This window comes from Carassius carassius, chromosome 17 (genome assembly GCF_963082965.1).
Source record: "Carassius carassius chromosome 17, fCarCar2.1, whole genome shotgun sequence".
Classification (NCBI taxonomy): Eukaryota; Metazoa; Chordata; class Actinopteri; order Cypriniformes; family Cyprinidae; genus Carassius; species Carassius carassius.
The window spans coordinates 27729612-27756517 of NC_081771.1; the positions used below are offsets into that span (position 1 = coordinate 27729612).

Here is a 26906-nt window from a genome sequence, read left to right on the forward strand (position 1 = left end):
ATAGCTTTGTTGCGCATCATAGGCGTTTAGGTTCGAATCGTTGGCAATGCTGTCTATGTAGGCAGTTCACTAGGATTTGAGACACTGAATCCGCCCAGGGTTTGACACCAAAAGATCTCCGTAGACTGTCGTCTAGTTTCAGATCCCCAGTTCGACAGACGCCAGTCATCATGTTGTCTTCTCTTGTAAAAGCTGAACGTCTCGCAACTCATGTTGGCAAAAAATATGCGCCATTTTATGAATTCATATCACGAACCCTGAAGTCTCAAGCAGGCGATGTAAATTTGCACAGTGCAACATCGATCACTGGAAACTACAAAACCATAGATGATCTACCAGGACCCAGTCTGGCCACAACTGCGTACTGGCTCTTCGTTAAAGGATACGCGGATAAAAGTCATGCAATGCAGGTAAGACACTTTTTATTATTATTATTTTAGAAAATTTAATTTAATTTTGTTTCAAATTCGCAAGTTTGTACTCTCAAACTTGCTGCGTAACAGAAATAATGAGTGTTTTAAGATTAATACATCAAATATTAATGTCCATATTAATACAAATAACCTGTATATAAATATCTATATAAGGCAAAGTGTATATAAGACATTGCTAACTACTCGTGCAGGAACTGATTTGTTAAGGAATATTCTTATGGTGTTCAACAAGCATTAAAATGGGCTTCATAGACTCTGGAAAGCCTGCCTGATACTGACAGCTGATATCTCTGGAATGTGAATTCAGTATGGAAAGCCCTTTTAATATGTATTCCTTAAATCTAACTGTATGTTAGTAATTCAAATGTGACTTGTATATTTTCCAGTTTAACTAGTAGCTATTTGTTATTATTATTTGTAATTATTCTAACAGTCTTTCTAGTAGACTACTTATAATTTTTATGGTCTTCTGTCATTTTCGACTTTCTGTAAATGTTTCTTGTTTTGCTAGTTGTGAGGGAAATGTTATTTTATTTTATCATTATTTGCTTTTTTAAACAGTGTTCTTTAAACTTTCTGAATGCTTCATCGGTATGATTGGGGTATTTTGATGTGGGAAATATGTATGTGTGTGTGCAGACAAGTGTGAAACACCTGGAAAAGGGTTCCTTTAGAGACCCTACATCCTAGCTTCTAAGAAGATGATTTGCATTAAAACAGCTCTAGGGAACATAGATACCTTAAAAGAGATACTTCACCCAAAAATGAAAATTTGATGTTTATCTGCTTACCCCCGGGGCATTCAAGATGTTGGTGACTTTGTTTCTTCAGTAGAACACAAAGAAAGATTTTTTTTATCTCAAACAGCACTCTGTCAGTCATATGATGGAAGTGAATGGGAATTATTATTAGTTATAGTAATAATAATAAAAAGTAGTAATAATATAAAATTGGTGACAGTTTATGGGAATAAAGGTTAAAACAGCTTGCCATACTTATGGAAATTTCTAGTGGGTTATATATTGGACCTTGTCCAATGGCCTGTGTTTCAAAGGTTGTAGGCATTAGGTTGACAGAATCTGAATCACCATTGTGTCAAAGAACAGTTGCTGTAATATATTGTTTATGGAATGCTACCATTGGTAAAATGCCAGATAAAAATCACACTTATCTCTGTATGTCAGCCCCTGTAAACATCAAAAGGAAGAAAAATGTGGCCCACACAATTTAGCTAATCCGAAAACTTGGAGGCTGTTCTTTCATAACATCACTTTTGTTTTTTGAGGGACTTGATATGTGAAGTTCTTGTTTAACTAATGGTGTTATTTCAGGGCAGTTTCCCAACTGCATCTCCAACCAGTGGAAGACAGGGGAGTGTTTTTGCTGCTAATGATGTATACATCAGCTTTAAAGGAGTTTAGAATTTTGTAATTTACTCACACTCATGTCTTTCCAAACAGGTTAATCTTAAAAACACACATTCAGATTGATTTAATGAAACCTGAGTGGTTTTTGTCCCTCCATTGAATGTCCAGATAATTAAAATTTATACAAAAAGGTATTTGTAAAATAAGTCCAAATTAATAAAGCACTTGTGAAGAGATGCAATTGTTTGAGGCTAAATGATTGACTGATTTAATTTAGGTTTGTCCTTTCAATTCAACCATAATCTACACATGCACGTAGAGAACATCACATATTGTAAACATGGAAGCTCAATGTGTGTGTTAATTTATGTTTATATCTGTTCATTAAATAAATTGATTGTATCTTGTCAAAAGACTCCGGGTGTGTGTGTGCACTTGGATGGGTTAAATGCAGAGCACCAATTCCGAGTATGGGTTACCATACATGGCAAATGTCACGACTTTCACTTTTTATTGCAGGTGGAGCATAAGCGCCTGTATGGTCCAATCTGGCGGTCACGCTTTGGGCCGTTTGATGTGGTAAATGTGGCGACGGCTGAACTGGTTGCACAGGTGATCCGACAGGAGGGCCGTTATCCAGTGCGGACTGATCTGCCTCACTGGAAAGAATACAGAGACATGAGAGGACAGGCGTACGGCATTCATGTAGAGTAAGCACCTCTCTCCTTCACACATAGTCTGCTGTGCCAAACCTGTATGACTTTATTTTTTCTGGAGCGCTCAATCTTTAAGAAGATACAAAAGCACCATAAAGGTATGATAAAATCAGCCTTTATGACCCTTTGCACCACATCATCCAAGCAATATAATAGCTCTATGTGCCAAACAGTACTTATGTAAGATTATTACATGGTAATCTTTCCCTCCGTGAGGCTGAGTTGAACCACAGACAATAGAAATACAATGACAGTTCACTCCTATTCATGTTTTTTTGTTGTTGTTGTTGTTGTTGTTGTGGCCAACATCTTTAGGACCTCGTGTAGCCTCTTCTTGGTGATCAGAAACCAAAATAACACTTCACCAACAACAGAAAACAATTTACTTTGAAATACTGTTTACTTATTATTATTTACCCATTTAATTCTAGCACATTAAGTGGCTGCGTCCAGTATGATTGAAAATTAAAGTGTGTATCATTCTAATTAAAAAGATAATTTACCATAAAATGAAAATAATTTACTCCCTTTATGTCATCTACATGTAGAAAAAAACTGTCGGTTTTGATTACCAGCAAGTATCAAAGTATCTTCTTTTGAGTTCTGCAGAAAGACAAAAGTCAGGGGTTTGAAAAAATGAGGGCATTTGATATAATAATATTAATGATGTTTATGATGACAGAATTCTGGGTTAACTATACTTTTAAGTAAATTAGTATAAACCGTATTCTCTAATCATCACTGTGCAGAAAACTAACAGTGAATGCCACAGTAAAATGCTTGAAAAATACACATTCATTACATCCATAACTTCCTGTTGGTCAGTTTGTCTCTTCAGTTAAGATTTCCCCCAACTGTTGCAGAAAATATTATATTATATAGTATAATCATGGTCAGTGCAGACATTTACTTGAACTTACTTTGTCATCGACTCTGACTGCTCCTTGCTATTCCAGTCAGAGAAGTATAATAAAGATGATGTCCTCGGTGTTCACAGTTGTCTGAGGAACCTCTGCCATTTCTTCTGCGATGACACTCCTCTTGGTTACTACAAGACATTTGTGGCACATTTAAGCGAAATATTCAGTAAAATATTCCTGTATCTCTCTACATGCTAAGTGAAGAAGCAACAAAAGTAGCAAAAAAACTGTGATTCTGTGTTTTGTTGTAGTGAGTTATGTGTTGTGGCAGTGGTGGAAACAGCTACTGCAAATGATCGGATGTATCGATGCATATACATGTTTTTATTCAGCAAGGACTCATTAATTTGATCAAAAGTGACAGTACAGACTTTAATAATGTTACAGAATGCTCTTCTTTTGGACTTTCTTGTGAGCAAAGAATTCTAAAAGAATGTATCATGACTTCCAAAAAAAAAAAATATATATATATATAATAAATAAAATGAAGTAGCACAACTGTTTTCTACAGTGATGCATTGCTCCATCGCACATGATTTTTTCCATTCAATTATGTCGTAATAACGAGATATGTCATGTCATTTTGACATCAACTTTTCTCATAATAATGAGATGTTTTCCTCATTAGAACGACATATTACGACATAATTGAGTGCAACAATAATATGTGTGAGGCAGCAATGTGTCACCGTAGTTTTCAATTTTTTAACAATAAGAAATGTTTCTTAAACACAAAATTACAATTCAATTAAATTCAAGTTTATTTGTTTAGCGGTTTTTACGATACTAATCATTACAAAGCAACTTTACAGAAAATTACGTTTCTACAATATTTTGTAGTAGCTTAGAAGTGGTGACTGTCAGTTTGTGCGCATATGAAAGGATTTTTTCAGAACAATTAATACAAGACATAGTCAGCCAGACAATGAACATTATTAACAGCAATTATTATATGATACAGTCATACTTGTAGCAATATTTGTTGATTCAGGGTTAGCATCATCTGGGGTCCTCTGAGGGTCAGCATCATCTTTTCTCAGGTGTTCTGGATCCAGACTGTAGCTCGTGTAAATCCTAGTTACCACCGGATGTAAATCACGTGGCAAAACATAGAAACAAATAGAGACATCATTAGCATAGCTGCTGTTCCAACAAAGTAAAATTAATTAGTTTAACCTAAGCTAAAGAATAAGAATGGGCATTTGATCAGATACAACTGCAGTCACAATTTTAGAGATACATTTTTCGAATGCTTGGCGAAAGAGATGCGTTTTTCATCTAGATTTAAACAGAGAGAGTGTGTCTGAACCTTGAACATTATCAGGAAGGCTATTCCAGAGTTTGGGAGCCAAATGTGAAAAAGCTTTACCTCTTTTAGTGGACTTTGCTATCCTAGGAACTACCAAAAGTCCAGCGTTTTGTGACCTTAGGGAGCGTGATAGGTTGTAGCGTGGTAGAAGGCTAGTTAGGTACGCAGGAGCTAAACCATTTAGGGCCTTATAGGTAAGTAATGATAATTTTTAACTGATACAGAACTTAATAGGTAGCCAGTGCAGAGACTGTAAAATTGGGGTAATACAGACATGGGGACTTGTGACTTGGTGACTTGGACTCGAGTCGACTCGAGTCGCTATTTTTATGACTTGACTTGACAAAAAATAAAAATACTTGAGACTTGACTCGGACTTTGAAGTTAAAGACTCGGGACTTGACTTGAGACACGATGACTTGAATGACTTGAGTGTTAATCACATCATGATTTCAGTTTGAATATAAAATATATAAATTATTTGTAAAAATAAAGTTGATTACTCAGCTGGAGCGCAGGCTGAAAATAGCGCATAAGAATAGCGTTGTCATGACTGGATCAGGACACTATCATCAGTCGTGCCCTCTCTACCTTATGCACACCACGCCCACTTAGATATCACATCAACATCAGCCTGAGGGGTACCGAGGATCATCGCTTTTGTCTTCAATAGTTCGCGCCTAAAAATGCGTGGAAAACGCTAGGCTTTCTCCTTCTTTCCAAAGCACTCGGGCAGTTGCGCCCCTGGGGCGTCTGCCGTTGCTAAGCAACCATGACGCGCTCTCTCTCCATGGAGACGCGGAAATTTCAGCAAAGGATAAATGGATTTGCAGCACAAAAAAATCACTTGCAGTAGCTCTGCTACTAAATTTATTTCAAAATGGCAATCCATATACAGCTATGATCAGCTGTTCCTTCATCTTAGCTGAGCTTTCAACGTTGTTACGGGAAAGGATGAAGCTGAATGTTTAGTTATTGTCACATGTTTTTAACTCGATGGGCGTGCGCATCGCGACAGCGTTGCTTCCATTATGAGCGTGCATACCGCGCGCCTACATTGGAAATAACGAACTTGCGCGCGCAAAAGACGAGATATGTGAACGGCCCCTAATGATCCGCTAGCAGGCCGTCAAAAAAAACGCATTCCAGGGGCGGCGCTAGGGCTGGGCTAAGGGGGCTTAAGCCCCGAATATTTTGTTACCTTGTCTTTCTCATAGAGCAAAACAATTAATCAGAAAAAACAAATGTGAATAAGACTACAGCTGCCGCGATTACCTAATCATGAGAAGTGCATATTACAGTTTATAATATATATATATATATATATATATATATATATATATATATATATACACACACACACACACACACACACACACACACACACACACACACACATACATACATACATATATATACAGACCAAAAGTTTGGACACACCTTCTCATTCAAAGAGTTTTGAAAATTGTAGAGTCACACTGAAGGCATCAAGGGCTATTTGACTAAGAAGGAGAGTGATGGGGTGCTGCGCCAGATGACCTGGCCTCCACAGTCACCGGACCTGAACCCAATCGAGATGGTTTAGGGGTGAGCTGGACCGCAGACAGAAGGCAAAAGGGCCAACAAGTGCTAAGCATCTCTCGGGGGAACTCCTTCAAGACTGTTGGAAGACCATTTCAGGTGACTACCTCTTGAAGCTCATCAAGAGAATGCCAAGAGTGTGCAAAGCAGTAATCAAAGCAAAAGGTGGCTACTTTGAAGAACCTACAATATGACATATTTTCAGTTGTTTCACACTTTTTGTTATGTATATAATTCCATATATAATTCCACATGTGTTCATTCATAGTTTTGATGCCTTCAGTGTGAATCTACAATTTTCATAGTCATGAGAATAAAGAAAACTCTTTGAATGAGAAGGTGTGTCCAAACTTTCGGTCTGTACTGTAGATAACAAAAAAGTGTGAAACAACTGAAAAAACGTCATATTCATATTCTATTCTTTGAGAAAGAGTGTGTGTGTGTGTGTGTGAGAGAGAGAGAGAGAGAGAGAGAGAGAGAGAGAGAGAGAGAGGAAAATGTAACAAAGTTTAATGTTGTATGTAAACTGTGTTTGAGAGAGAGAGAGAGAGAGGTGTTCAGAGAGGAGTCTGTTGGATGTTTAGCTGTTATTTGTTTTATGGACTCAATGTTGAAAATGTAAAAGCTTTCAAACACTGTTGGCAGAAGTGAAAAATTAATAATTTTATGAAGTTACAATTTTGTTTGATTCCATGATGTATTTTACTGAACATGAGTATTTACAATGCAAATCCAAATTATTTTAATTTACTGACAGTTACTTATATCTTGTCTTTTAACTTTATTAAGATCAGATTCTGCAGGTAAAATCAGATTCTGCAGGTAAAATAACAATATTAAGGTGACTTGACTTGGACTTGACTTGACTTACTACAGGACTTGACTTGACTTGACTTGACATAGCTTGTGACTTGACTTGACTTGACTTGCCCAAGAAAAAAATACTTGGGACTTACTTGAGACTTGAAGGTTAAGACTTGAGACTTACTTGAGACTTGCAGATGTGTGACTTGGTCCCATCTCTGGGGTAATATGATCATATTTTCTTGACCTGGTAAGGACTCTAACTGCTGCATTTTGGACTACCTGTAGCTTGTTTATTGAAGAAGCAGGACAACCACCTAGAAGTGCGTTACAATAGTCCAGTCTAGAGGTCATGAATGCATGAATAGCTTTTCTGCATCAGAAACAGATAAAAGGTTTTGTAGCTGTGCAATGTTTCTAAGATGGAAGAATGCAGTTTTTGTAACCTGGGAAATATGATTTTCAAAAGACAAGTTGCTGTCTAATATAACACCCAGATTTTTGACTGTAGACAAAGTAACAGCACATCCGTCTAGTTGCAAATTGTAATCTACAAGATTCTGTGTACTGTTTTTTGGTCCAATAATTAATATCTCTGTCTTATACGAATTTAATAGCAGAAAATTATTGGTCATCCAATCCATTTTTAACACACTACACTCTAAAAAACGTTGGGTTATTTTGTGTACCCAATAACTGGGTTAAAAATATTGGGTCGTTCTGTTGGGTTATTCGGAACATTTATTGGGTTGTTTCTATAACAACGCAGCCAGTTGGGTTAAAATTTAAATTTCAACGGTTGACCGCCGCTGCAGCTGATACGAAGATAAAGAAGATACACGGGTGAGTTAATATTACACTATACACAGTATTCATATTGTATACATGTTATTTTTTTCGTTATAAAGTGACTTTAAGCTCTTACATAGTATTATTGCCGCTTTTTTCTAAATGTTCAGCCAATTATTTCCATGTTTATATCTCCCCTGTTGACTGCTTTTTGTCCGCTATCTGCGACTAACGACACCAATATGTCAATAATAGCCAGCCAATTTATTGATACTCGGTTGTGATACTCTTCCTAACTTTCCATGTTCTTTCCAACACTTTTTGGGAAGTTATTCATATTTTCAGATAAGTGTTTAACCGACGCGCTCGGCTTCAAGACCCAGCGGAAGCCTGCCAGTGTCACACAGTCACTTTAGCAGCCAGCTACAGGAAGAAGGTAACGTTATGCTGTGTTATAAAGGCCCACATTGTAGCTCAAATGCTGCTCAAATGTTTACTTGGGCTATCCCAACTACATTGTGAATTTAAAATACTACAAATTGTTAAACTAGGGTGACCATAAGTCCTCTTTTTTCCGGGACATGTCCTTTTTGGACCTAAAAAAATGCGTCCGGCCGGGACGCCATTCATTGTATGCGTTTTTGCAGATTTTGGGTCATGTAACCGTAACAGAAACATTGTTCAAACTGCACCACGGCTTGTCAACAGTGGCACATGGCTCCAGAACAGCGTTACAAAAGAGCCCAAATGTAAATTCACAAACGATTTACAGAGAAAATTCCCATGTGAAAGCTAAACCATTTTATTATTTGTTTGTTATTGTTCTATTGTTGCGGGCCAAAAGTTGAATGGAAAGAATGTAATTAATATATTAAACTTTAATAACATAGTTGCATATTTGCATGGTTGCAAATACATTAGTCAAGTAGTGTTTTAATGCATTCCCCCTGGCTGCTCCCCGAAATATGGTCACCCTAATTAAACATTTTATCTAGATATTTTATCTAGAAATCTCTATAAAGATTAAAAGTTATAAAAGATAACTATGACTCAATAAGATAGTAAGGTATTACAATAGCCAGTTAAGTTACATAACAATTTTCAGATCGCCACATGCCCATTAAATAAAATGACGGTTGGTTGAGACTTTATTCCTTTATAATAACATTTACCTTTATAACCATATACCTTTATAATAACATGTATTACTTTTTAAATGACACATAGCAGTAAAATGACATTTTAAATGGAGGTAATTTACCACAATACATGGCCATTGCAGAAGCTAACACTTTAAAATTACAGCTCTACAATTTTACAGTTAATTTATAGTAGGTTAGTGAGAATAGGCTTTATTTTTGTTATTCACTTTATATTAACTAAACATTTTTTACACAGGATGCTATGGATTCATATGTAAGAGACATTTGACACTTCAGAAGTGGAACCTTGGAACATTAATCGACAGATTTGCAGGTGAGAGATAATGTAGCAAGTCTGAAAAAGGAAACCCTGTCTCAGTTGCTTACCTTTAAAAAAATGACAATTAAAAAATGTCATCACTAATATAATGAAACCTTTTTAATTTGACTTCATGAAAATCAGAACTTACTAGTAACAAAGGATAATTAATTATTCAAATGACACCTCTCTTTAAAGGAATAGTCCACAATTTTTTTTTTGAATTTGTCATAATTTTCTCACCATGTCCCTATACTAACTTCTTTCTTATTTGGAACACAATTCCCAAGAGGTTTTTTTTTTATATTATTTTTTTTTTTTTTTCAAATCAATAAATCCAGAATAAATCAGAACATTTTCACACAGAAAGGAAAGCCTTGAGTCACAAATGCATTTTGGAACAAACATGCTTGCTCATACACACAAACACACAGGTGTGACTGCAAGAGTGCATTTGTATAGAACAGCCACAAATGCATATAAAGGGGTGAGACTTAACACCCACACAAACACAAATGCAGGTGCACACACATGCATGTACAACTTTCATTTCTGCTTATTGGTGTTGGTTTTATATACACATTTTTTATATATTTTTTTATTATTATATATTATATATATTTTTTTCTACATTTGGTTCATTAAAATAAATATATTTGTGCAAAATTTGTGGTGTTATTGCAAAAACATAAAATTTTACAACACCTCAAATAATAATTCTGTTGGGAATTATTTGACACACACACACACACACTGTAATTTCCCCAGGTTTTTTCTAACCAGCAGACAACAAAATTCGGCCTCTAACACCTAGATCAATTTTCAGACACAACCTACATTTAATTAAGATCACCATTACAGTATTTTTTTCATAAAAATGTAACATTTCATAATATGCAATCTGTTAATAGTTGAGTAACTTTGCTGTAAATGGGTTAACAAAAAATATAACATATCACCTAAAACACAGCATAAATGTATTGATAAGTGAATAATAAAAATGATATATCATATTAAAAGTATATTATTTTTTTATACAATTGCTTTATAAATATGTGGACTTTAATGGAACCCAAACACCAATAGGGTAAAGTGTATATGAGAATATGAGGTTAATCAATGGGACCTGAAACCATTTCATTATTTGGTGGACTATCCCTTTAAGTCCATCACCAGACCGAAAAAAAAAAAGTTAGCTCTGACCCTGGTCACACAATTTCCATGCCTTAGAGATTCAGAGGGCAGTGGATATGTGAGTATGCTGATCCCAAGTTTATCAGAACTACACTCACCTTTACACAGAATTATACTATTTTAAAAACTCAAGACATTTTTAAGATATTTTTGGGAAAAACTATCCATTTCACATTTGTGTTGATGTTTTAGGAGGTATGGTATACACCAGGGCGATACCGCCATCCGGCCTCAGGGTTTTTGGAGGAACGACTCCGTAATATCAGGAAACGCCTTAACAGGCACAGTGCAACATCTAGACAGAGGTCAAAAACCACAGATGAGCGCCGAGCTACTGTGACTGAGAGGATTACTTTATTGCCAGGTAAAAGAAAAATGTAACCAAAGGTGCTGAAACCTTATTGACGTTCTTCTTTCTACTTTCTTACTTATTCCTTTTTTATTCCTTAAATCCAAATTGTGCTATGATCAAAGCAGTTTAATGTGAAACTATCTAAATAATTCTCCTAATTTGGAAATTTTAGTAGTAACTGTTACATCGGCCTGTTAACATTCTTCAAACATTGCTTTAGGTTGTTGAGATATTAAAGGAGAACTCTTTTTGTAAATTTGGAGTGCTGTCAGTACAGAGAACAACGACAAAATTCAGTGTTGCCTACACCGTGTTATCATCTTTTTAAAATTTGCACCCTGCTGACTTCAATAGGGCAAGTTTTAAACCTGCTTTTAGCCTCTTAGCCAAAGCCAAAGTAGTTGATTGGCAAGTTCACGCGCGTGATCCTAGGTAACTAAACCTATGCGCGTGAACTCGACAATCGACTACTATTGACTTCAACCGAAAACAGGATGTAAATACAGGTATTTGCGCTGGCTTAAATAACATCATTTTTATCCATATCTTTCACATCTGCAGTCAGATTCACCGTGTTCACTCTGAAGGAATCACTCACATGACCTGTGCACTTGTAATGACACATCAAGGATGTTAAGAGGCTAAAAGCAGGTTTAAATATTGCCCCACTGAAGTCAACAGGGTGAAAATTTTAAAAAGAGGATAACACGGTGTAAGCAACACCGATTTTTGTCGTTGTTCTCTGTATTGACAGCACTCCAAATTGACAAAAAAAATTGAGCTCAATGTTAAAATTGACCGGAGTTCTCCTTTAATCACTCTGATGCTGTTTGATTCATGCAGATTCACAAGTCAGTGAGGTACACAATAACAAAATGACAGAGTGGCTGAAAAAGAATAAACAACCAGTGAGTCAAGTTGAGGAATTTATGAGAGGAACAGCTATCTACAGGGCACAGTGGATAAGAGAGAACGGGTCTAAATCTTTAATAGAGATCACGCAAGAGTTTCCAAGACTTCTGGACACCCCCGGAATGGTAAAGAAATGTTAAATCTATAATAAGAAAATGAAATTCGCATTAGTTTTAATAAACAATTAATACTAACCTAAACAATTCATTTATTTGCTTGGACATTGTAAAAAAAATCACTGTGTCCTGCCCTAAAAAAAAATGAATCCCACTTGATTTGATTCACTTAGCTTAATTTTTTGATATTGAAAAACAAATGTCCATACTTTCATTGTTACTGCACCATATGAGATGTTGGTGTGATTTTAACTTATCTTTTTCTTTATTAATTTTTAGATTGCTCAGGACTTTGGTATTTTATACCCACATGCCAAAGATAAACTTTTTGAAATTTGGGGACATGCATCTCAACGAATCCTTTCATATTGCAAGACCGAGAAGAGAGCCTTGGATCTTCTTCCTGTTCAGACTAACATTTCTTCTGGTGAGAAAATGCACAACATTGTACTTTCATATCAATTTATAATATTTTGTCTATAATATAATGCACTTGTTTAAAGATTAATCCATTGTTCTTTCTGTTTTATGTAAAGACACTCTTGGAGATGTTGCTTTAAAAACCCTGCCAGCTATTCTTCCTCCATTGCCATACAAAATGGGCTGCAAGATGGTTTGGCCCTCTTACCAGGAGGCAAAACAAGCATTTGTTGATTTACAGCCTGTAGGTACATCATTTATGACAACACATTTTGGGTAATATTTGATCCATGTGTGCATATTTACAATTAAAAATTATGTTTAAAGGTGGGAACAAACATCATTCAGTATTTGTAGGAGGAGGAGCAACGGAGGCAATTCCCTCATGTCCTACAGCTTGGGGATAAATTCAACTGCTCACAAGCCTTCGTCGTTGTGGGAGGAATGGCACTTGAGCAAGACAGCCTTTTACAAGCTGTGGATACATGCTTTAAATTATTTTATGTTTTAGACATTGAGTATCCAAAGCCTGCTGCAGCTGTTTGGCAGTTTCTACAACACACAATATATTTTGTGCCAGGGGGAGTTCCATCAACTCACTGTCGCCTACTTAGGCAGTTTATAATTGGATAAGCTGGACAGGCTTTTGCTTTGGTTTGTTTTTTTTGTTTATTTGTGTTTTTGTATTCCATGCTTCTTAGAACTTAAAACAAAATTGTAAATAAATTCATTTGAGCATTAATATTCTGTGCCTGAGGTGTTCCCTCAACACACTGTCGCCTTATGAGACTTTTATTGAAACAATTTCATTAGGAGATACATTAAAACAATTGCAACAATAACTTTTGAATGTAATGTCTAATTGAATGTAAATAAAGCATTGTTAATATTACTTAAGTTGTGAGTTATTTATTTACATGGCAATAATAGTAATAATAATATTATTACTAGGTTGGTTAAAGCATCATTTTGGCCAAATAACCCAACAGATTAGTTCTTTGTAACCCAATTTATTGGGTAAAACTAGTTACCTAATTTATTGGGTTAAAATAACCCAACAATAGGTCGGTGCTATATCAACCCACCATTGGGTTAGCTGTTGGGTCGTTTTTAACCCAACTTTTTTAAGTGAGTATGTTAGCTTAGATAATTTAGACGTTTCATCTGGTCTCGTTGAGATATATCAGAGTATCATCAGCATAACAGTGGAAACTAATCCTGTATTTTCTAATACTATTACCAAGGGGCAACATGTATATTGAAAATAGAAGGGGACCTAGGACGGATCCTTGTGGCACTCCATATTTTACTTGTGATAAATGAGATGACTCCCCATTTAAATAAACAAAATGGTAGCGATCGGACAGGTAGGATCTAAACCATCTTAGAGCCTGCCTTATAAAATTCTACTTTGCCATAAAATCTAACTTTTTAAATACATTAAAATAGAAAAAGGTTATTTTAAATTGTAATAATATTTTTTACTATAGGCCTGTTTTAACTATTGTTGATAAAATAAAAACAGCCTTGGTGAGAGTAAGATACTTCATTTGGAAAACTTTTTTTTTTAAATGTTACTGACCCCAGCTGTAGATGGTAATATATTTAATGCCAATATTTGATAAAATCACCAATTTAGACATTTTTTTCGTTTTTCAGCACAGGCCCTGAGTGGTATCGCATCCGCAGTGCTCTGAACCCTAAGATGCTTAAACTGAAGGAAGTAAAAGCATATGCGCCAATCATTCAAGAGGTTGTGTCTGATCTCCTACAGCGTGTGGAACTCCTGCGTCTGCGCAGTCCAGACCAGGTCACTGTCAAGGACCTCGCCTCTGAGCTCTACAAATTTGGCTTTGAGGGTTTGTATGGATACAGGGTGGTAACAATATCCTGCAGCTCTCTGCAGTAATGTTATACTCTTGTGAAGTCTAGAATATTTTTTTTGACTGTGGTTTTTCTTTCCTGCTTTTCAGGAATCTCATCAATCCTGTTTGAAACTCGCTTAGGCTGTTTACAGGAGGAAATTCCGACAGACACCCTACAATTCATATCTGCCGTTAGTGACATGTTGGCACTGTCAGAGACGGTTCTTTTTTTCCCTCGCTGGACCCGTAACATCTTCCCATTCTGGAAACGGTTTGTCCAGGCATGGGATGACTTGTATGACGTAGGTATGCTAAAGTTTAATGTCTGCATTAGGGACTCATGATATATCATTATGTATATATATATATATATATATATATATATATATATATATATATATATATATATATATATATATATATATATATATATATACAGTACAGACCAAAAGTTTGGACACACCTTCTCATTCAAAGAGTTTTCTTTATTTTCATGACTATGAAAATTGTAGATTCACACTGAAGGCTCAAAACTATGAATTAACACATGTGGAATTATGTTTGGAATTATATACATAACAAAAAAGTATGAAACAACTGAAAATATGTCATATTCTAGGTTCTTCAAAGTAGCCACCTATTGCTTTGATTACTGCTTTGCACACTCTTGGCATTCTCTTGATGAGCTTCAAGAGGTAGTCACCTGAAATGGTCTTCCAACAGCCTTGAAGGAGTTCCCCGAGAGATGCTTAGCACTTGTTGGCCCTTTTGCCTTCTGTCTGCGGTCCAGCTCACCCCTAAACCATCTTGATTGGGTTCAGGTCCGGTGACTGTGGAGGCCAGGTCATCTGGCGCAGCACCCCATCACTCTCCTTCTTGGTCAAATAGCCCTTGATGCCTTCAGTGTGATTCTACTATTTTCATAGTCATGAAAATAAAGAAAACTCTTTGAATGAGAAGGTGTGTCCAAACGTTTGGTCTGTACTATATATATATATATATATATATATATATATATATATATATATATATATATATATATATATATATATGTATGTACAGGTGCTGGTCATATAATTAGAATATCATCAAAAAGTTGTTTTATTTCACTAATTCCATTTAAATGTGGAACTTTTATATACCCCATAGATTTTCTTTGAGGTTAAGGTCAGGCGAGTTTGCTGGCCAATTAAGAACAGGGATACCATGGTCCTTAAACCAGGTACTGGAAGCTTTGGCACTGTGTGCTGGGGCCAAGTCCTGTTGGAAAATGAAATCTGCATCTCCATAAAGTTGGTCAGCAGCAGGAAGCATGAAGTGCTCTAAAACTTCCTGGTATAAGGCTGTGTTGACCTTGGACCTCAGAAAACACAGTGGACCAACACCAGCAGATGACATGGCACCCCAAACCAACACTGACTGTGGAAACTTTACACTGGACCGCAAGCAACGTGGATTGTGTGCATCTCCTCTCTTTCTCCAGACTCTGGGACCCTGATATCCAAAGGAAATGCAAAATTTACTTTCATCAAGAGAACATAACCTTGGACCTTTCAGCAGCAGTCCAGTCCTTTTTGTCTTTAGTCCAGGCGAGACGCTTCTGATGCTGTCTGTTTTTCAAGAGTGGCTTGACACAACAAATGCGACAGCTGAAACCCATACATCTGTGCAAACATCTGTGTAGTGGTTCTTGAAGCACTGACTCAAGCTGCAGTCCACTCTTTGTGAATCTCCCCCACATTTTTTAATGGGTTGTGTTTCACAATCCTCTCCAGGGTGCGGTTATCCCTATTGCTTGTACACTTTTTTCTACCACATATTTCCCTTCCCTTCGCCTCTCTATTAATGTGCTTGGACACAGAGCTCTGTGAACAGCTTGCCTCTTTTGCAATGACCTTTTGTGTCTTGCCCTCCTTGTGCAAGGTGTTAATGGTCGTCTTTTGGACAACTGTCAAGTCAGCAGTCTTACCCATGATTGTGTAGCCTACAGAACTAGACTGAGAGATCATTTAAAGGCTTTGCAGGTGTTTTGAGTTAATTAACTGATTAGAGTGTGGAGTGTAGAGCAGGGATAGGCAACTGTAACCTGGAGGGCCACTATCCTGCAGAGTTTAGCTTCAGCCCTCATAAAAACTCACCTGCCTGTATCTATCTAGTAATCCCGAAAACACTGATTTCCTTTTTCAGGTGTGTTTAATTAGGGTTGGAGCTAGACTCTGCAGGATAGTGGCCCTCCAGGACCGGAGTTGCCTATCCCTGGTGTAGAGTCTATCTATCAGTGGTTGTGAAACAATAGCATAACTGATTGTCCTTTCTCTCTTTCTCTGTTGTACTTTTGTCCAGCCCGGCGTCTGGTTGATAAGAAGGTGAAGGAGATACATGATCAGATTGAGCGTGGGGAGGAGGTGGAGGGCATGTATCTCACCTACTTGCTGTCCAGCAGTAAACTCAGTTTAGGAGAGATGTACATCAGCCTGACTGAACTTCTGTTGGGAGGTGTGGATACGGTGAGAATGCGTGTTTACTTTCATCTGGAACCAGTTGAAGAGGAAACCAATTAAGCAATGTGATTTGTTATCTGTAAGAGTGAGAAATTAATCATCTTCCAAAAAACAATATCCTCTACCACTGATTCAGTTGTTGTGACAACTGGGTGTTTTCTGAAATTACCTGCAGAAAACAAGAGAGAAGGTTAAGTTCCTGTGAAAGGGCGGAACACGAGAGAAACATGGAGGCACAAATTGTAAACAATTAAAAAAAAAAAAAACTATTTATTAATGATACCAGAAAGTTAATATTACTGCATCCCAAACTGTTACTTTTCTTGTGAAAAAAGAATACACTATAGCATACTTTTAAAGAGAGTAATTATTACAGAAATAAGATAATAATAAACTTGAATGTAAGGTGTCTGATGACATCAGCTGAGATCTATAAATGCATTATTTGATAAACCTATTTTCTTTGTTCTTGAAAGACATCTAACACATTATCATGGACCTTGTACCACCTTGCACGAGATGCAGAAGTACAGAACCGCCTCTATAATGAGATCGCATCTGTGTGTCCGAATAAAGAGCCTCCGAGTGCAGAACACCTGACAAGGATGCCCTACATGAAGGCTGTCATCAAAGAAACGCTCAGGTGAGAGCAATCCGTCCTTGTCCACCCCCAAACACTGAGTGCAGGGAAAACAGTGCTATTCTATCTTAAAAAGGGGTGAAAGAGGTCACATTATGCAGGAGTGGCCAGATCTCACTCATTTTATACTGCGACAAAACAACCTTTGCTCTGTACTTATTTAAACAAACAACTCACATCATCAGAAATGTCCTTTACAGTGATTTAAACATGCAGATTTCTTTTGGAGAAACAATGAATTTGCAGTGAACTTCTGTTTTAGATTTGTTTTAGTTTGTAGCTGAAATGACAAGTTTAGTATTGTAACAGTCTTAGGCCCAGTTTCACAGACAGGGCTTAGCTTAAACCAGGACTAGGCCATAGTTCAAAAAGGATTTTTAAAGTAATTTTTGTAAATATGCCTTAGAAAAAACATCTAGAGACAAAACAAGGGTGCTGAAATATTTCAAGATCAATCGCTGCAAGTTTCTTTCACTTGAAACAGCTCAGACTTGCATTTTAGTCTGGGACTAGGCCTAAGCCTTTTTTAATAAATGTCTTATGAAACAAAGTCCCATTTCCGACACAGAAGATAAACAGAAAACCTTATCGGCTGATTAAAATGTGCCACTAAAACTGTTCATGTTTCTTGTTGAAAATAAATGCTTGGTTATGATGTAATGACCCTTTAAAAAAGATGCTGTCAAATACTTTAGGATACAGTACAATTTGTGACAGATTACATCTTAATCCTTAGTTTAAGCACAAATTTAAAAATGCGATTTATAAAAACGATTCACTGCATTTAGGGCTGGGACAACGCGTCGAGGTCATCAATGACGTCGACGCAAAATATGCGCATCGATTGGTCAACCTGTTTTTATTTCTCTAAAAGACGTTTGCAAAACGTTTACCTTATGTGCGCTGAATATACGCGATGGCCGGATCAACATTCTGTCCAACGTTACATAACCAATCCAGGGGTTTTTCTGCATTGATCTTTTTTTTGGCGGCTGTCAAAGCCTTATTTGATCGGATGTAGAATAGAACGATTGCTGCGCCTGACAGGGCGCGTACGAGAGAGAGCCCCGGCTGCACGCGCACTCACAGTCTTCAAACAACACGAGCGCTTCTTGCTCTCTCTCTCTCCCTCGTGCATAATCAAAATCATTAAACACGATAGAAAAAGGGCGAAACACCCAAATTTCACGCGCGCTCGTGCACTCACAGTCTTCAAACTACAGGAGCGCTGTCTTGCTCTCTCTCTCTCTCTCTCTCTCTCTCTCTCCCTCGTGCATATTAACCAAAATCATTAGACACGATAGAAAAAGGGGGGGAACGCCAAAGTTTCACGTGGAGCATTCTGAGATTTTTTTTTTCTCCATGACAGGCTGCTGGCTCCCACTGTTAATTTTTTTTTGGAAAAGCACTCTCTGTATTAGCTTAAAGCCCTCAAGTTTACATTGGTTACTGTATTCTTTCAATTGCTCTAAACAAGTATTTTGGGTGACCTTTTTTATTGAATGCTAGACATCAAGTTGTTGTTATTTTCATCTGAAAGAAGAACTTTTTTTCAGTAAGCTAGGCCCTATGTGTTCAGTAAGCTGTGTGTTTTCAAGGCTTCAAGGTTTTATTGAATGCTATCTCTATACAAGTGCAACATAATGCATTCTTAGTCAGTCTTTTATTTTGTAATTTTAAGAGCAATAAACATATATTGCAATGTTAAGGAATTCATGTTTTTTTCATTCAGATATGTAAATCAACATGTATAAATTGTTAGTAGCCAATTAATGAGGAGATATTCGAAATCGAATCGGCCTGGAAAAATTAATCGTTAGATTAATCGATGCATCGAAAAAATAATCGTTTATCCCAGCCCTAACTGCATTGTGTGAAAGTGTAGTGCAAAGTGTAGTACTTTGGTACCTTTGACAGCACCTTAGATTAAAATGTATTTTCTCACAATATGCTGCTCGTTATTCAATAGGCTTTATCCTGTTGTCTCTGGTAATGGACGCCTGACTGTGGATTCGGAAGTAATTGTGGATAATTATTGGTTCCCTAAAAAGGTAACCACACAGACACGCGCACAGCTCAAAGTCTTCTATTGAAACATCTAATACAGTAATTAAACCTGGCCTAACTCCAGCCTTCACGTGTTTTCTTCTCTCTTTCTCTTTTCACAGACGCAGTTCCATCTCTGTCACTACGCTGTTAGTCACGACGAGAGTAATTTCCCTGAACCGGAGCGTTTTGTTCCAGAGCGCTGGTTGAGAGACAGCCCGTCTCGCTCTCAGCATCACCCCTACAGTTCTATCCCATTTGGGGTTGGTGTTCGGGCCTGCGTGGGGAAGAGGGTCGCAGAGCTGGAGATGTACTTTGCCCTAAGTAGAGTAAGTATGACGCTTTCACAATATCTGCAATAATAAATAAAAATAATAATTGTGCCACACCTAATAGCTGTAAAAATAAGACACTTCACAAAACCACAAAAACCTCTCCGAAAATAGCATTTCAGTAAAAGAAAATATACAAAATTGTGCAAATGACTTGGCATAGACAGGGAAAACTGTCCGTTGCACGTAATGGAGCATGTTGATGAGAAAGGATGACATTAACATCCATACACATCCACACGTAAATCACTGACAAATTCACCTCCGTTTCCTCTCTATACAACACAATTTTTTTTATTATTATTTCCAGTATAATGTATTTAAATAAATATTATGATAAACCAAAAACAAAACCAAAGAAATTTTTTTTTTTATCTTTTCCCCTGGTTGACAATACTGATTAGCTGTTTTCAATCAGTCGTCATTGTGATCCCTGAATTTTAAAATTTACATCCAAAGTCTGATAAATATTCTTCCAAAAGTCTAAGCTTTCAAATTTTGTGTGTGTATATATATATATATATATATATATATATATATATATATATATATATATATATACAGTCGTGGCCAAAAGTTTTGAGAATTACATAAATATTGGAAACTGGAAAAGTTGCTGCTTAAGTTTTTATAATAGCAATTTGCATATACTCCAGAATGTTATGAAGAGTGATCAGATGAATTGCATAGTCCTTCTTTGCCATGAAAATTAACTTAATCCCAAAAAAACCTTTCCACTGCATTTCATTGCTGTCATTAAAAGACCTGCTGAGATCATTTCAGTAATCGTCTTGTTAACTCAGGTGAGAATGTTGACGAGCACAAGGCTGGAGATCATTATGTCAGGCTGATGGGGTTAGAATGGCAGACTTGACATGTTAAAAGGAGGGTGATGCTTGAAATCATTATTCTTCCATTGTTAACCATGGTGACCTGCAAACGCGTGCAGCCATCATTGCGTTGCATAAAAATGGCTTCACAGGCAAGGATATTGTGGCTACTAAGATTGCACCTAAATCAACAATTTATAGGATCATCAAGAACTTCAAGGAAAGAGGTTCAATTCTTGTAAAGAAGGCTTCAGGGAGTCCAAGAAAGTCCAGCAAGCGCCAGGATCGTCTTCTAAAGAGGATTCAGCTGCGGGATCGGAGTGCCACCAGTGCAGAGCTTGCTCAGGAATGGCAGCAGGCAGGTGTGAGCGCATCTGCACGCACAGTGAGGCGAAGACTTTTGGAAGATGGCCTGGTGTCAAGAAGGGCAGCATAGAAGCCACTTCTCTCCAAAAAAAACATCAGGGACAGATTGATCTTCTGCAGAAAGTATAGTGAATGGACTGCTGAGGACTGGGGCAAAGTCATATTCTCCGATGAAGCCCCTTTCCGATTGTTTGGGGCATCTGGAAAAAGGCTTGTCCAGAGAAGAAAAGGTGAGCGCTACCATCAGTCCTGTGTCATGCCAACAGTAAAGCATCCTGACACCATTCATGTGTGGGGTTGCTTCTCATCCAAGGGAGTGGGCTCGCTCACAATTCTGCCCAAAAACACAGCCATGAATAAAGAATGGTACCAAAACACCCTCCAACAGCAACTTCTTCCAACAATCCAACAACAGTTTGGTGAAGAACAATGCATTTTCCAGCGCGATGGAGCACCGTGCCATGAGGCAAAAGTGATAACTAAGTGGCTCGGGGACCAGAATGTTGAAATTGTGGGTCCATGGCCTGGAAACTCCCCAGATCTTAATCCCATTGAGAACTTGTGGTCGATCCTCAAGAGGCGGGTGGACAAACAAAAACCCACTAATTCTGACAAACTCCAAGAAGTGATTATGAAAGAATGGGTTGCTATCAGTCAGGATTTGGCCCAGAAGTTGATTGAGAGCATGCCCAGTCGAATTGCAGAGGTCCTGAAAAAGAAGGGCCAACACTGCAAATACTGACTCTTTGCATAAATGTCATGTAATTGTCGATAAAAGCATTTGAAACGTATGAAGTGCTTGTAATTATATTTCAGTACATCACAGAAACAACTGAAACAAAGATCTAAAAGCAGTTTAGCAGCAAACTTTTTGAAAACTAATATTTATGTAATTCTCAAAACTTTTGGCCAAGACTGTATATATATATATTTCCACTTTAGTACCAGTTAAAGCACGAAATAAACTTAAATGAACATCAGAAGGTGTGTTGAAAGTGCAGTACAACTCTGAACTGAAATGTATGATATCTTATGTAATCATTCAATCATTGTTTCAACAGCGGCCAATAAAACAACTTGTAAACAATTTTATGTAATGTGACATTTACCTTCAGTCGATCTGTCGTCAAAACATTTTAAGAACATCCTCCATTTAAATGTTCATGTTTTAAAAATTAATTGGAGTAGAAACATAATTTAAAGGTTCATATTAGGGCTGGTAATTTAACGCGTTAATTAGATCAATTAATTATGGAGAAAAATAATGCGTTAAAATTATTAATGCATTTGACACAGACCCAGACCTACAGTATGTGGATCATCTGCCATTTCATACAGTCAACTGATATGATGCAGGGCAACAACTTACTGCTTGATGGAGCCTAGAGAATGTCTCTAAAATTCAAGATATGGGGCAAAATGACCATTTGAGATTGTGTCTCATATTTACATCATATAGTTAAGAAATAATACGAGAAGTAGGCTAACTGCAATATCACATGAGTGCAAATGCGATACTCCTCTTATACAACAGTTCATTAAGAAGTTAATATTGTGTTATTTTAGACACAATGTTGTCTGTTTTGTTCAATTTTGCAAGGCAGAACACCGAGCCGAGCCAGATGACGAACGAACACGGCCACTGCTGGAGCAGTTCTCGTTCTCGAGTCAAGAACCGGTTGCATCGGTTTTCGGATCACCAGTACACTGAACAGAGAATCGTTTCTGTCGGACGTGTCCGATTTGAGAACTGATGAACTGATGATACTGTGCATGCGTGTAATTGTTTAAGTATTCTGTTAAACATCGGAAAGTGTGATAAAATAACTATATTTTATTTTGCCTTTTTTTTTTTTTTTTAAATGAATGTTTCTAATCTGTATATTGTAGGTAATGTATAGGCAAAAAGGCGTTTTCAGGGAAGTTGGACAATAATTAAGACTCTAAAGACTCTATTTAATAGGAATAAGGGATGATTTATGAAATATTTGTACTGTATGTATAGTGATGACATTCACAAATTGAGTTTGTAGTAAACAGAACATGAACACGAGTAGAGCAGCTGATTATACTGAACTGCAGCACGTGCCGGTTAGAGCGATTCTCGTTCTCGAGTCAAGAACCGGTTGCATCGGGTTTCGGATCATCAGTACACTGAACTGAAAACCGTTTCTTTCTAGGGGGACAGGTTTTCATATTTTTTTTGAAGCACCCCTGGGCGCCGCCATTGGCTAGCGGACCCCCACCTGCTGTTAGCATACCATTGACTCCCATTCATTTTGACGTCACTTTGACAGCGAATAACTTTACATCTGAGGCGTTTAAAGACTCCATTTGTCCATTAATTATTTCTAAAGAAACACGAAAATGTATAAAAGGCTCCATTACCTTGTATCTTACGTTATGGTCCTGTAGAAGCAGTTTTTGTAAAAAATAGGCTAACGGTTGCGTCATAACCAGCGACTCTCTGTCGCACAGTAGAGAAATTACCGTATGGACAGGAGGAGAAGCTCGCAGACAATCTTTTACTATCTATGAGGCTATCGGGTGGACGTGGATACATGAAGTCAAGTGAGATAATTAATCAGAATACTTACCAAAATTTGTTCCTGTTCACACTCGCCTTCTCTGCAAGATTCGGTGGGTAATTCAGATTTCTCTTGGCACAGCGATTAGAAGACTTTCAGGTTGCTCACGTGACATATACGTCATCAAGCTCAGTTTGAGTCTGCACAGTATGCCCGACCCCCAGGAAGTGCGTGCTTCTAATTGACTTCACTTGTCTCCGTTGAATCCAATGGGGTCGCTGTGTCCATTTCTTTTACTGTCTATGTTTCTTTCGGACGCGTCCGATTCAAGAACCGAGGAGCTGATGATACTGCGCATGCGTGATTCAGCGTGACTCACACTGACTCACAGAGCGTCTGAACCGAACTTATTCTTTTGGTGATTGATTCTGAACTGATTCTTGTGCTAATGTTATGAGCGCGGGTAAACCGAGGGCTTGAATGAAGGGCAATCTGGCGAAACGTAAGTTCATTTAATAACAAATACATCGCAATGGATTATGTATAGTAAGTGGATCATGGTTTCTGCGCTGATGACACCTAATTTATTTACTTTATATCTTATCCTCGTATGCACATTATTGCTGTTACTGTATTTGGGTGTGTTGTAGCAAAACTTAATTGTAAAGTTTTCATGATAATGAGGTTTTTAACAGACTAAAGTTATGATTACTGACTTTATATTTGAATGTTTGATAGATGTGACGCCATTACGTCATCGCCAATGACGTCAATACGTCGAGCGTAAAAGAACCGCTGAACCTGATGTTACACACTGATCGGTCTGATGGTGATGACCCGCTTCAAGTCAAACAAGCCTAATAATTCAATGAACCATTCATAAAGAACCATTTACTTCACTCCTAAATGAATGGCTCAAAATCAAACCAAAAGCTGAGAAATAGATTTAGCCATGTGCATCCAAAGTTCTTTATCTAATCTGAAGTTAATGTTTAAACTTCAGTTTACCTCACTATCGTTATCTCTCTCATGCTTTCATAAATTTAACACTTTGCCCTTTCAATCCACAGCTGATGCAACATTATGAGGTCAAAACAGTGGAGGGAGCCCCATCGGTACATCCCAAAACCAGAACCCTGCTCATTCCCTCCAAACCTATTGACCTGCAGTTTATCCCTCGGGCTTGATCCCAACCAGCTCCAATCAATCTGTTAACCAAAATCAGTACTTTTAATTCAAATAATTTTGCCTTAAAGGTGAAGTATGAAGTAAGTTTTTAGCATAAAATTACCATAATATGCTTGCATATATATAAGAAACATGCTAAATGAACATACTTGTTTATCTGAAAAACAATGCTACAGTCTCTGTTTTGGTTTGTGAATCCCGCCCACTGCCAGTTTACCCAATTGTATTTTGGCACCCTGGGTTGCCATTTGGCAGAAAACAGCGCATTTCATTTCATTGATTGTCAAATGCGCTCTTCCTGTTGGTGTCGTCAATCTGGCAACCTGTGTGCGTCACGTCTGAGGAGTTGGGGCCCAGTGAAAAAAAAACTCTCCAATATTTCGAATTTGGACTGCAATACCTAGTTCAAACACTCAGTGTCAATCCTACATTACAGCACCTTTAAAGTTTAAAGTTTGCCTTAAAGGTTTTTTTTTAAAATGCTGACAGTGGTAATTAAGGTTAAAAGTTAAAAGTGAAAAAAAGAAGAAATAAAATCACAACTGAGCCTAAATATTATAAGAGATATGTACAGCTGGGGTGTTCAATTCACCTGCGTTATTAAAGAAGCATTTGCAAACAGTCAAACTATCCAACAGAGAGACGTGTACAGAGTCTCTTACAAAATCACTGTTGTTTTTATTAACACTGTGAAGGGAAAGCAGGAAAGGGACAGAAGAAACAAAGACCTTCTGTTCATGTGTTGGGTTCAGTGACTCTGCAGATACTACAGATACATGACCTGCTATTTGCTATGCCCATCAAGTTTCTTATCAAGCAGAAAGAATGTTTTTAAAAATAAAAACTTTGTTGTTTTTAATATATATTTAATTTTGATGTTATTGCATTTGTTCAAACTTTAATCAAAAGACTCTTCCCTTGACATTTGTTCTGAGCCAGAGTGAAAGCAACGGATTAACTAGAAAGTTTACCTAGAAACAGAATGAACTAGAAATTATAGTTTATATCAATAAACCTGTTGCCAAACCACTCACATCTTGACTTGCATCTATGAAGAGCTTATTGCATTTCAGCTATTTCACATTATTTCACAATTCACATTTAATTTTTGCGTACTTTGATGTACTGATATAAACTGAATGACAATACACTTAGTTAATAAAATGAAAACAGATCATTTAAAATAATAACTATAATAGTATTCTATCCATATACTAACGTAACAGTGGAGCTGTTTTGGTATCAGTAAAGAGTCATTTCAGTGTTTCAGCTGCAGTTCAATAATATTACAACAAGGACATTTACTACAGCTAAATAGTTAAGTGCATGATTCTCTGTTGCTTAAGATTTTGTCAGACATGTCTGCTTTTGAAGCTGCTTGGATGAGCTGATTGAGCAACAGAATCAGCCGTGTGATTCATGTCACGTAATATCTACCTGTAATACTTTCCAGTTTATGGGTGTAAACTTGTTCTAAATGAAATATTTCTAGTGAAGTACAGGAAATTTTGCTCTGACTACTCAAGTTAAGGTACTTCATTAATTAGGCATATGTCTTTATTATTTACACCGTGACAAAATGAACAAGGGGGAAATAAAAAGCTATAAAGCCACTGCTCAGTGAAGAACTGGGAGTTAGCATATATAAAGGTGTTGGAGGTATCTTAAAAAAAAAAAACCTTGTTATTTTATTTTTAATAAGCATAATAATCCTATTTTATCCAGTATATTCACACACGTATAGCAAATAACAGCAATTTATGCATTTTTAATTAATACCCATTTTTATGAAGCTTTTTCTGTCGTTCCATATGCTTTTTAAATACTGAAATAAATGGCTTTTGTTCAAATTGTCTGACTCTTGAAATCCTATCAAAACCAATAAAGCCAACTCAGATTTTATTTATAGTTTTCAGGTATGTGAACCGAGAAATCCTGCCCTCTTGTGGTGGTTTTGTATAGGCCTACTACAGAGTGACAGAACTGCAATCTGTCCAGTAATGCCAAAGATAGAGAAGTCTGTATTTTGTTGTTTTTAGGAATTCATTTTAGGAAATGTGTTTTAAAACATCTTAAAACAGGAAGAGCGTGTAGTGTTTTTTTTTAGCCTTTTTTTCCATATTCATCTGCTACAAATGTCTTTTGATGAAAAATACGATCTATAGGCTATATAAATGTATAAATTAGTATTAAGTAGAGAGAGTGCTGTTATAACCTCAGTACCACCATGAGTAT

General features: G+C 37.0%; 2 protein-coding genes across 2 annotated transcripts in view; one reads left to right on the forward strand and one right to left on the reverse strand.

Moving 5' to 3' along the window:
• On the forward strand, window positions 1–25704 carry LOC132161493 (sterol 26-hydroxylase, mitochondrial-like). Its single transcript, XM_059571585.1, has 9 exons — window positions 1–410; window positions 2321–2511; window positions 14035–14234; window positions 14349–14546; window positions 16584–16747; window positions 17218–17384; window positions 19351–19432; window positions 19550–19756; window positions 24554–25704. The coding sequence occupies exons 1-9, from the start codon at window positions 171–173 to the stop codon at window positions 24668–24670; spliced, it is 1566 nt and encodes a 521-aa protein (XP_059427568.1). The 5' UTR covers window positions 1–170; the 3' UTR covers window positions 24671–25704.
• Window positions 19910–26906, reverse strand: part of kalrnb (kalirin RhoGEF kinase b) — a 112948-nt gene continuing 105951 nt past the window's right edge. Inside the window, exon 49 of the transcript XR_009438153.1 lies at window positions 19910–20021. The gene's annotated coding sequence lies outside the window, so the exon portion shown is untranslated. The remainder of the gene's footprint in view (window positions 20022–26906) is intronic.